The 13130-nt window shown below is 44.5% G+C and overlaps 1 protein-coding gene across 1 annotated transcript in view; it reads right to left on the bottom strand.

Annotated features, from left to right (window-relative positions):
- WDR82 (WD repeat domain 82) overlaps positions 1-11677 on the bottom strand; it is a 28624-nt gene extending 16947 nt beyond the window's left edge. The window contains exon 1 of the mRNA XM_032805861.2: positions 11093-11677. Coding sequence (XP_032661752.1) covers positions 11093-11253 — 161 coding nt within the window. The 5' untranslated portion in view covers positions 11254-11677. The remainder of the gene's footprint in view (positions 1-11092) is intronic.
- Between the last annotated feature and the right edge of the window lie 1453 nt (positions 11678-13130).

Genomic DNA, 13130 nt, shown 5'->3' with positions numbered 1-13130 from the left:
ATGCATCCGACGAAGTGGGTATTCACCCATGAAAGCTCATGCTCCAATACGTCTGTTAGTCTGTAAGATGCCACAGGACTCTTTGCTGCCTTTACAGATCCAGACTAACACGGCTACCCCTCTGATACAATACACAAATGTTACCGGGGGCGGAGGGGGAGGGAGAGAGAGAACACACAAATACTATTTGCTTCTAGCACTCCCAAATTTTAGTAACCTCTATCTAAATTTTCTCTGATAGCCTAAAAGTCAAATTCTGACACGTCAAGAGCCTCAGTAAATGCCTGAATATGATAGAGGAAGTTTTTCCATTACAGATTAATTTGTTTTGTTTTCAGAATACAAATGGACAAAACTTTAACTACAACATATTACAGTGGAAGGTTTCACTTTCTGCCTACAACCAGAGGGAACTCACAGAGTAGATTGTCTGAAACAGAACAATCTGACAACCACCACATTTTATATATAAACAAGTATTCATTCAAAGTTTCCATAGATACTGGGTGAGACTTCGTATTAAAACTCCAGATTCCAGTAATCAAACTTGTTACTAGCCCACTAAATCTTCTCCCAATTTCATGTCCCTCTAGTTTACCATGGCTGCACCACTGATCAAATTCTCAAGCATTTATTTCAAGTGTTAGAAGTTTAGCCTCTCCACTGACTCCTCTTCCCCATCGCATCAAATGTAGACATTTTGTCCACTCTTTAGAAGACCAATTCAACTCAAGCCAGGCTGGGAAAAATCATATTGCTCAGAGACCTAGAACAAGTACAAGCCGGAAAGTTGAATGACTTCAGGCACAGTAGCATAGAGCTGCTAGAGGGAGAGTGACCAAAGGAGCTAAACTGGAGTGCAGCAGAGTTGAGCTGCTGCACAGACAAGGAGACCCAAAATGACTAAACAGCAAAGAGCCCTGTGGCACCTTATAGACTAACAGACATATTGGAGCATGAGCTTTCGTGGGTGAATATCCACTTCGTCGGATGCATGTGAATATTGTTGGGGGGGGGGGGGGGGGGGGGGGGGGGGAGCTCCAAGTAACTAGGCAATAGGCGTGGGGTCAGAAGTTACATTCTTAGGCCTGCTAGCTAGCATAAGTACATGTGATCATTATCATTTTCTTTTGTTTGTGGTATAGGAGGTAATCGATCAAGGGGGGGGGGGGGGTCAGTAGTATGGGTTAAGGATATAGTTAATTAAAAGATCCAGTAGTTAATGAATGTGTAAATGATGAATTGTAGCACCTGTGAACATCTCTGTAACAATAAGGTATATAAGACATGGCAACGGATAGTAATTCGTGCATGATTTGAGAGTTGCATCTCCGTGCACCTTATTTGAGCTCAAATAAAGTAATACTAGCCTCTCCACTCCGGTGTGGTTATTTGGGGATACGCACACCGGGCAAACGAACCCCAAACTGTTGCTCTCCCTGCAACAATATGGACTAAGCAGAGCAATAAAACTGAGCTGCCAGGCAGAGGAGAGGAAATGGGCCTAGCTGATGTTAGCTATACAAGTAGTGTCTTGGGAGAATGGGTAGGAGGAGTGAAATACTTGAGCATGCTCAAGACTATGGATTGGTCTTCACTGCAGGCATAATTTGAAGGCATTTTACCACAAGGTTAAGTGTTAGGTTAGCTTGCCCACCAAGCCAGTGTAGGCTTTGAAGTAAAATAAACTTGACTATTTGCTGCTGCAAAACAATTCAATTTGTATTAGGAGGGAAATGGCTGCTCTAATATTTTGTTACAACTTGGTAATCAAACTTCGCTGCTGTTCCCAGAATCAGACAGTTTAATTTGCAAGTTAATAATCCCTGACTGCCACACAATTTTATACATACATTTGTATTAAAAAATATACACAAACCGTCAATATGAAAAATGCCTGGATCACACTTTTTTTTTTTTTAATCAAAAAAATTCAAGCAGCCTGGATCTGCAGATGGTAATACTGAAGTCCCTGAGCCAATTAAATGAAATGCTTACTATCCACAGGGTTTCTTGTAAAAAAGACGAACGTTGTGTAACTTGCACAAAGCATGAGAATCTGATAAGGGCTGTCCTCTTATAAATTGGTGCACAACCTCTAGAATTAATTCACTGAACACAGTCAACTTTCCTTCTTATACTTGTATCAGGTTTCTAAGCAACACGATTCTTATTCGTATGACTACTCTTTGGCTCATGAAATGTTCAGAAACAGAAACTGGCATTTTGTCCGTAAGAAATGCCTATTATTAGATTACTCCATAGAAACACAACAAGGAGATCCAAAAGTTTGTCTTTAAGTAAAAACAACACAAACAAACAAACCTGGATTATAGTCACAAAAAGTAATTTCAATTCTTAGAAATTCTGAAATATCCTGCCTCTTGCAAGCCAAAAGTGGCCTTAATCCTGAACCAAACAATACAAACACCCACAAAGTAAAATACTTTAGAAGCAATTACAGTGTGTCCTAAGGATAGTCTCAGAACGAATACATTAGTGCTACTGATGGAGCTACTGACAAGCCTGTACCTGAGCAAGAGTCAATGCACATCAGTTCTGTACAGGTTGGGTAACTTAGTACTATCTTCTGGATGCAGCAATTAATATAGCAAAAATAATGAGGCATCCTTGTGGCACCTTAGAGACTAACAAATTTATCTGGGCATAAGTTTTCGTGGGCTAAAACTCACTTTGTCAGATACATGGAGGAGTGAAAAATATAGTAAGCAGTATAAATATTACAGCACATGAAAAGATGGAAGTTGCCTTACTGGGGGTAGAGTGGGGTGTCAGTGCTAACAAGGCCAATTCAATTAAGGTGGAAGTGGCCTATTCTCAACAGTTGACAAGAAGGGGTGAATATCAACAGAGGGAAAAGTACTTTTGTAGTGCTAACGAGGCCAATGCAACTAAGGTGGACATCACCCATTTCCAACAGTTGACAAAAAGGTGTGAGTATCAGCAGATGAAAAATTACTTTATAGCAACCCATCCACTCCCAGTCTTTATTCAGGCCTAATTTGATGGTGTCCAGTTTGCAAATTAATTCCAGTACCGCTGTTTCTCATTGAAGTCTGTTTTTGGAGCATTTTTGTTGAATGGCCACTTTTAAGTCTGCTATTGAGTGAGTATCTATGCCGACAGAGTTGGCAAATAAATGTGTTAGTCTCTAAGGTGCTACAAGGACTCCTCATTGATTTTGCTGATACAGACTAACACGGCCACCACTCTGAAACCAATTTCAGGCAACTGTAAGCAATTTTGGAGGTATCCATCCAGAGATGCTGGATTGTGAGTCAAACCACTGCAACAAAAGGTAATGATCAGTCATTTGAGTTGTCACCCATTTGGGCCATGCAACAGAAACCAAGACGGGGCTAATATAGCCCAATTTAGGTGCATTTATTGAAACAGGCAAATATGCAGACACATTGTTTACCACGATTACTTGCCATTTCTCACATTTCAAGGAGACTCCCCCCTTTGGAGACTTTGACATTACAGACCCTTAAAAGCTTTGTTGCTTTAATTATGCTGGCATAAAATTGCAAAAGAATCCTAGTGTAGAAGCAGTTATACTAAAATGAAAATATATACACCTGTAGAGCTTACTGTGGTCTGTCAAAGTGAAATAAGCTACACAGGTATAAAGCACCTCATACCAATAGTTATGCAGATAAAAGCAGTAGTATATGCCAGTTAAAATAAAAGCAATCCCCTCACCAACAGTAATGATTGTAGAACTTAGTGAGTTTAGACCTGGCATTTGCAAAAACTAGGCAGCACTATGTTGGAACACAGCAATGAAAGAGAATCATCCTGTCCTTATTTTCAAAAACATATTATTAGGGATAAAAACTTTGAAAGGAAAGAGGAGTAATTGTGGCACCTTAAAGACTAACTAATTTATTTGGGAATAAGCTTTCGTGGGCTAAAATCCACTTAATCGGTTGCATGCAGTGGAAAATACACACACACACACACACACACACAGCATGAAAAAAGTGGGTGTTACCATACCACCTCTAACAAGACTAATCAATTAAGGTGGGCAATTAGCAGGAGAAAACACACTTTTGTAGTGATAATCAGGATGGCCCACTTCAAACAGCTGACAAGGAGGCGTGAGTAATAGTAGGGGAAAATTAGCACGGGGAAGCATTTCTGGCTCCTTGGAGGCAAATCTGTAGGGGGAGGGAAAAAACAAACAAACAAAAAAAAAAAACCACAAAAAAACCTCAGCTACAGGCCTGATGCTGTCAGGTTTCACCATGGTACAGCAACCATCACAGTTTCTAGTGCTCTGAGTCCACACTATGGCCTAGTGATAAGAGAAATAATCCAATATAGCAATGTACAAATTATGTATCTTCGAGGCCACTTTACAAAAACAAGTAAGGAGAAAAGTGGCTTACAATCAACAGATGCCTTTAAAATTGCACACACTTCCAAATTCACAAATGACAGTGGATATGCAGGTTTTTTAAAAAAAAAAATCTTGTAACCACCAGGCAACCTACACTTCCAAATACATTTATTTTGACAAAATGTTAATTACCTTTCAGCACTGCAATATCAAACTGGATTTTCCACAACTATGTTAAATCTAAATAAGTCCCCATCAGGTCATGACACGGATAGAAACTAATGACCCAAATGTAGATGCATTCCAGGCCCATCAAGCTATTGTCTACTGATTTGAAGTATACTCCTAGGGGAATTCTGTGCCAATAATTAATATATTTATATTTATATATTTTACATCCAATATTTTAAAATTCTGCAAAATCTATTTATCAAAAACAACACTAGATAATCATGTCAATTTCAATTATTTTGGTAATTTATTTCAAAGTACCTGTCAGCATGGATGCCTAACAATACAGAAAAACACAAAAATTCCCCCAGAAGTAGAGGGTTAAAGAAACCCCTAAGATGGGGTGGGCAAACTTTTGGGCCCGAGGATAACATCTGGGTATGGAAATTGTATGGCAGGCCATGAATGCTCATCAAATTGGGGGTGAGGGTGTGGTGGTGGGCTCTGGGATGGAGCTGGGGATGAGGGGTTGGGGTGCAAGAGGGTGCTCCAGACTGCGATTGAGGGGTTAGGAGGGCGGGAGGAGGATCCAGGGCTAGGGAGGGGTGCAGGCTCTGGGCAGCACTTATCTCAAGCAGCTCCCAGAAGCAACGGCATCTTTCTTTTCCAGCTCCTATGTGGAGGTGCGGCCAGGCAGCTCTACACAGCCAATGGGAGCTACAGGGGTGGCACTTGGGGCAGTGTGTGGAGCTTCCTGGCAAGCCCTGGAACCGGCTCCCTGACTGCAGCATCAGAGTGGAGCAAGCCCTGGACCCCGCTTGAGGGCCTGGGGGACCAGATGTGGCCCCCGGGCCATAGTTCACCCACCCCTGCCCTAAGACAATCCAACTGCTGTTTCTCTACCCCCTACCCCCACGCCACTGCCCTCCTTGGCTCAGATACTCACACCCCCTACTCCCCAGAGTTCAGGGATCCAGGGAAAAAATAAAAACAGCCTGATGCTGGGCCCTGGGCTTGCATGGAGTTTCCTGCACACCACCATCCCCTCCTTTCAGGACATGCTAGCAACTGCAGCTGCCAGGAACCCTCCAGCTCCTCCCCCATCTTTCCCACAGCAGTGTCTCCCGGGTCCAGTGGCCCTTAGCGGTGGCCAGCAGCTCTGCAGCCCATTTATGGGGGGGCGGGGGGATTCTGCACGCACAACATTAATTTCGGAAAATTCTGCATTGCACAGTGGTGCAGAATTCCCCCAGGAGTAGAAGTGGGACTAGGAACAGTACGATCATGGACAGTAACTGCTTATCAGCACCAGCATTAGTGAAGGATGTTCAATTAAGATGTCGATTTCAAAGCTAGTGGACACCATCCATGTTATTAGGATATTAGATTTTTACTTGAATTTGAAAGAACTTATAGTTTTAGTTTAGGCTCAGACAGGTCGTGACAGTAACAGTTTAATTTGTATGAAAGCAAAGACATACTACACATAAAACCAAGTGATACACTAAACCAGGGGTCTCAAACATGCAGCCCGCGGAGTTATTTGCTGCAGCCCGCCAAGCTCCCCACTCCCCCAGAGTTATTTCTTGCGACCGCCAAACTCCCGTCACCCGCTGCTCCCACAGCATGCTGCGTCCTCGCTCCTCTGCCTACCTCCAGGCACTTCTCGCTGTCAAATAGCTGTTTGGCAGCGCTTTCCAGGAGGGGGGAGGAATGGGGAGCCACGCGTTCAGGGGAAGAGAGAGAGAAGAGGCAGGACAGGGGCAGGAATTTGGAGAAGAGGTTGGAATAGGGACAGGGAGGGGGCGGAGTTGGGGTGGGGACTTTGAGGAAGGAGAGGGAAGAGGCAGGGCAGGGGCTCATGGAAGTGGAGGAGTGCGGGCAGTGCCAGGGATGCGGGGGTGGGGGTGGGGGGGACTTTTGTATCTTTATATGAAAAGGTGTCAGTGATGCGGCCCTCGGGCCAATGTACTAGCCCTCATGTGGCCCTCGTGTTTAGTACAGCGATCTCAAACTTAAATCACCACAAGTATAAAAAGAATCCACACAAAGTAGTCCAAAATAGAACAACCAGAATGCAGAGAGATGCCATCCTACAATCACAGCAGTGACAATAGTTCATTTTTATTTCCTTGACAGAATAAAAGCACAGCCAAGTAACTGGGACTATCATGTTTTCTTGTCATATAATCACACACCACCTTTCCCTACTCATATGGAGTAGCATTTTATTGGACAGTCCCACACCTCCACTCTGCTATTATTGCCCTCTTCATCCACTTCCCCTACAAGGAGGTGTATTTTTTACTCTAACCAACTTATGTATGCCTTGCAGCCTACTTTGGTCATTCATGCCACTCCACTCCTTCCATCACTGAATTCCTAAAAACTCACCTCTACACTAAGCTGCACAGCATATGATTTGAGAAAATTCTTTAAAAACAAATTAAAAACACTGGAGACAACCAAGATGGGCTCATGCTTAAACTGAGCAAACATGACCATATATGTAACCTTAGTCATTCCTTGTCCCATCCACACCCTACTTTTGGTCATCCTTTTGTGTCACATCAAAATATCGAATTAGGGACCACATCTTTGTCTTCTGTAATGCTCCATGCTCAATTCTGGACCCTATAACAACAATAAACACTATCTTTGGTACACTGCTCATATTAGCAGAAAACCCGTATCAGAAAGAGGCTTTTGACAAATACTGAGAAAGTGCACAAGGTGGTTTACCTTTTCTTGAAATAATTATATTTGGGACTTATGGTTTGGCTCACTTTGATCTGAGTCTTATAGTACATGACTCATGTTTTCCATCTACAGTTGTTCTGTTCCCAAAACACAATAATTTCCAACTGATTTATATATATATATATATTTCGTCTTATACCAAATCAGAAAGCGCATTTTTCAAGAGTTCTGTGAATTTGTTATTTATTCCCATGATGGATGTTCTACTGCATGCTCCAAGGAAGACTACAAGATGAATTTTACTCGTTTCTGTTAATGAATAAAAATGACTATTCTCATTGTCTACATCCATATTTGCTCAGTTTCTGAAAACATCCCCATTCACTCTATCATAGAACTGCGGTGCCTAAGCTGATTGGCACCGCAAGCCTGGGAGGTGGGAGAAGTGAAGCAGCCACGGCGTACTCGGGGAGGAGGCGGTGCAGGGGTGAGCTACTTCACTTCGGCGTGCCCGGGCTCGTGTGCGGAGCAGAGGCGTGCCTCAGGACAGAGGGGAGAAGCTGCCGTGGGGGGGTGCCTCAGGGCGGGGGAGGGCGCAAGGTGGAAGTTTCGCCTAGGGCGCGAAGCATCCTTGCACCAGCCCTGCATCTTCCATCACTTTTCAGAATGAATTGCTAATTGGCTCATATAACTCCTCAGTCAGCTCCTTAAGTATTCAAGGATGCATTTCATCAGGCTCTGGTGATTTGAAGACATTTAACTCATCTAAGTAATTTTTGGCTTGTTCTTTCCCTATTTCAGACTCTGACCCTACCTCATTTTCACTGGCATTCACTATGTTAGACGTCCAATCATCACCAACTTTCTTGATGAAAACCAAAGCAAAGAAATCATTAAGCACCCCTGCCATTTCTATCTTTTCTGTTATTGTCTCCTCCCCCCTATGAGTAACAGGCCTACTCTGTCCTTGGTTTTCCTCTTGCTTCTAATGTATTTGTAGAATGTTTTCTTGTTTCCTTTTATGTCCCTAGCTAGTCTGATCTCATTTTGTGCCTTAGCTTTCTCTAATTTTTGTCCCTACACACTTGTGTTATTTGTTTATATTCATCGTTTGTAATTTGACCTAGTTTCCACTTTTTGGAAGACTCTTTTTTTAGTTTCAGATCATTGAAGATCTCCTGGTTAAGGCAGAGTGGGCTGTTACCATACTTCCTATCTTTCCTATGGAGTGGGACAGTTTGCTCTTGTGCCCTTAATAAGGTCTCTTTGAAAAACTGCCAGCTCTCTTCAGTTGTTTTTCCCCTTTCAACTTGCTTCCCAAGGGATTTTACCTACCAACTCCCTGAGTTTGCTGAAGTCTGCCTTCTTGAAATCCATTGTCTTTATTGTGTTGGTCTCCCTCCTACCATTCCTTAGAACAGGGGTAGGCAACCTATGGCACAGGTCCCGAAGGCGGCACGCGAGCTGATTTTCAGTGGCACTTGCACTGCTTGGGTCCTGGCTACTGGTCTGGAGGGCTCTGCATTTTATTTAATTTTAAATTAAGCTTCTTAAACATTTTAAAAACCTAATTTACTTTACATACAACAATAGTTTAGTTATATATTATAGACTTATAGAAAGAGACCTTCTAAGAACGTTAAAATGTATTACTGGCACACAAAACCTTAAATTAGAGTGAATAAATGAAGACTCAGCACACCACTTCTGAAAGGTTGCCGACCCCTGCCTTAAAAAATCATGAACTCTACCATTTCATGATCACTTTTGCCCAATTTGCCTTCCCCTTTCAAATTCTCAACCAGTTCTAGATTTGATTTTGACAAATAGTGAAGAACAGCCTCCCCACAGTAGCTTTCTCCACCTTCTAAAATAAAAAATCATCTCCAATACATTCCAAGAACTTGTTGGATAATCTGTGCCCTGCTGGGTTATTTTCCCAACAGTGTCTTGGTAACTGAAGTCCCCCACCAGCACCAAATCTTGTGCTTTGGATGATTTTATTTGTTTAAAAAAAGCCTCATTCACCACTTCCTCCTGGTTTGGTGGTCTGTAGTAGACCCCTACCATGACAATTTTTTTATCCCTTGTTTTTTACCCCTTTTATACTTACCCAGAGACTTTCAACAAGTCTGTCTCTTATTTCTACTTCAACCTCAGTCCAAGTGTATACATTTTTAATATACAAGGCAACACCTCCCTTTTCTCCATCTCGCTCTACGGCGGAATCATACACATTTTAATCCTAGTTTGTAGGTAAAGATGCTAACTACTCAAAAGGGATTCACAAAAAGTACAATAGAATCCCTTCTGCCTACATAATACTGGCAATGTATTCTAGTGGAATGTCACCCCGTTTTTTAACTGCATCCAAAGAAGTGGGTTTTTTAGCCACAAGAGCCTATGCCCAAATGAATCCGTTAGTCTTTAAGGCGTCACCGGGCTCCTCGTTGCTTTTACAGATTTTTAAAGTTATTGGGCATGTACAGTATGCCATCTTCAACTATGAAATGAAAATATATTTAAAAAGTTATCTTTTAAAATGGCAAACTGTTCTAGATGTATGTCAAAATGGTTTCTTATTTCATCCCATTCATTTAAACACAAACAGGATATTTAACATGCCCAAATCAATTTCTCTCTCTCTGGCTTAGATTTTCAATAGAAAGACTCATCAAGAAATGAGTCTGCAGCAACGTGTAGCCAACAGTATGCATATTTCTCAAAGGAAAATGCAAGACCACTCCATTGACTTCAAAGTTGGACCCATATACATAACTCATCTGTAAGTATAGCTATCCATCTATTTTATTAACTCAATCTAAGATGAGAGAGCTTGAAAATCCATTCATTCACTCACCAGTGAAAGTAAAGATTTCTGTGGTCAGTGAAAAGTCCTGGGCCATCAATTAATAAATAATTTTAGCTCTTGTAAAACAAAATTCTAGTTCCCATAGGTGTGAAAAATCACATTTGTAACCTTCCAAACAGGAAGCAAAAGTCTTCCAGTCTATATCTACAATGCTACATTCAGGATCTACGAATCACCTGTTTCAGCTCCAATGCAGATAGTAACAGTGAAGGGTGTAGTGTAGATGGGAATCAAGTGCTTTATCACAGTGCCATGACAGAATCGAATAAAAGTCATCTTACTGCTGCTGTTGCACCTCCATTTTCATGTTCTAATTTTTCTGGGTTTTTTTAGTTTTATACACTCATTCTATTTAAAAACAACAACAACAACAACAACAAAAAAAAAACACCAACACCACCTATCCCAGGGCAGAGAAGGTTCTCTAATCTCCAGACACACAATTACAATATTTTCAGCTACTGCTCAGAGCTCTGCCAAGCAGCAGCACAGCCAAGCACACAGGAATCTCTGATCAACTTTACTGTTGCAATAAAGAAAATTGTGGACAGCAGCAAAGCTAACAAAGAATGTCAATTTCACTCAGCAGCTTCTACCTGGGGGAAACCTGAGCATCAGCAACACTGGGTGGCTGTCTTCCCCACCCGGGGTCTTTCACATCAGCCTTTAGCTGGTAGCTTTAGCACTCTGGCTAGTAGGTATACATTAAACCCGTGCTAGTCTCCGCCCTTCCTGAACCCGCTTTTTCTCCCCGACAGGCTCCTCACCTGGGACAGCCGATAATCCCAGGGGATCGATTCTTCTTGTTCCACCCGCCCAATCCCCCAGGGCAACACCTCACCAGGCAGCGCTAAGGCGAGGCTAAGTACCACTCACGGGCACGGGGGGTCCTGCAGTTGCGCCTTCGCACCCCCACCATCACTCACCGGCCACCCTCCCCACTCCGCTCACCCCACTCCCGCGGGCAGCGCGCCACTCACTTGCCCTCCTGGCAGTCGTAGAGCACGATGGAGTCGTCGTCGCTGCTGGAGATGACTGTCTCGCCGTTGGGGCTGAAGTCGAAGCAGTTGATCTTGTCCGAGTTCTCGCGGAAGACCTTGGCCACGCGGAAGCTCCGCAGCACGTTGTCTGTTAGCTTCATGCCGCGAGAGATGAGGCGGCGCGAGTGGGGCCTAAGGAGCCAGCCGGGGCCCAGCGGGAGCCGGGCACGGAGGACGCCGGTGAACGTGAGGAGCCGGGCGGCGGCCTAGAGCCCGCGGAGCCTGCGAAGCAGCGGGAAAGGGAAGCCGGCGGAAGCCTGACGCGCGCGGATCTCGGGCAGGGGCCGCGCGTCACTAGCAGGCGGCTTCGGCACGGGCGGGCAGCGCCCTCAGGCGGGGTCGGCTCAGGCTGCGGAGCGGGGGCTCCTGTTCATTGTGTCCGCCATCTTCCTGCTACAGGGACAGACCCTGCCGCTCACGGGGGAGGAAGGGGGCCGGCAGCAGGGCATTGTGGGGCGGACGAGGGGGGGTCTTGTGGGAGAGCGGAGAAGCAGCGCATTGTGGGATTGGCGAAGCGCGAGGGCTGGAGAGGGGCAGAGCATTGTGGGATGCTGAAGGGGAGGGGGGCACTCGGAGAGGGAAGTGAAGGTGCAGTGCATTGTGGGATAGCGAAGGGGGACGTCAGCCACCACCGGCTGGCCGTGGCGGCCATTTTCTGTGTGGCAGTGGGCTCTGCTCCTTCCCCGACAGCTGCTGGGTGTCGGCCACTAAGCCCCTTTTTGGCCCATAAACTAAGCTACCAAGTGCCCCCCTCTCACCTTACAGCTAACCTATCAAGCTTGCCCTCCGTCTTAGCTGCTCAGCCCCCTTCCTGCCCCATGAGCTAGGTTTCAAGCCTCTGCCCCAGGCACACTACAAACTAGGCCACCAAGGTCCCAACCCTGGGCCACTAAGTCCCCTTCCTTCCATAAACTGGCCATCAACCCCACCCCCACCCACCTACAAATTAGACCATGAAGGCCAACTACAACCCCACAACCCTGGGCCACAGAGTGCCTGTCCCCTGCCCAGGCTCTCAAGCCAGTCACCTCACAGCCCCATCCACCAAGCTTCCTATCGCTCTCACCAGCAGGAGTTGGTTAAATAGAGGATATTACTTCAGCCATCTTGTCTCTGGAATTCAGGAGTCAGACATGTTTGCTGCCTTGGAAAAGACACTTGGGCCTCCATATTCAGAGGTAGCCACTGATGGGGGAGCGGGGGGGACTGGATGAAGACAGTGGGAGCTGTGGAGGCTTAGCACCACTAGAAATTAATACCCTGGGGCCTGAAATCACTGGGGTGGGATGGTTTAGTGGCTTGAGCATTGGCCTGCTAAACCCAGGGTTGTGACCTCAATCCTTGAGAGGACCATTTAGGGATCTGGGGCAAGCTCAGTACTTGGTCCTGCCAGTAAAGGTAGGGGGCTGGACTTGATCCAGTTCTATGAGATAGGTATATCTCCCTATTAAACACATAGACATCCTTCTTTAGGAAAACTTGGCTATTTCTGTACCTCAGTTTCCATCTCTGTAAAATGGGCCTAATGATGGCAATTCACCTTTGTAAAGCACTGTGAGATCTACAGCTGAAAAGGACAAGGGGTTATACTTTAAATTAGTGCTCAGTTTAATTTGTAATCTACCCTAGTTACAGTGGGTTTTTATGCCTGGTAATTTGGTAAAATTCAGACATATCAGTCTGTTTTTATTTTCCAATTAACAATTTAAGGGGAGCGGGGAGAAGAGACTTCAAACTACTGTCCTGATTTCATTCGTGCTTACCTTAGGGTAACACGTAAAGGAAAGAAGGCTTGATACTACTGGTATGATGTCATTTCCAGCCACCATGTTGGAAGCTGGCAAAACTGCAGCAGGAAGTTTCTTCTGAGGATAGGATATTCCCTATAGTTGACTTATATGTACAGAATCTTCTGGGCTATTGTATCTCTGTGATCTTCACAGACTAATGGCTTAATTCACTCAATTTACCTTCCTTC

The sequence above is a fragment of the Chelonoidis abingdonii genome, chromosome 16 (assembly GCF_003597395.2).
Source record: "Chelonoidis abingdonii isolate Lonesome George chromosome 16, CheloAbing_2.0, whole genome shotgun sequence".
Taxonomy (NCBI): domain Eukaryota; kingdom Metazoa; phylum Chordata; order Testudines; family Testudinidae; genus Chelonoidis; species Chelonoidis abingdonii.
This window is presented reverse-complemented; position numbering and strand designations above follow the sequence as displayed.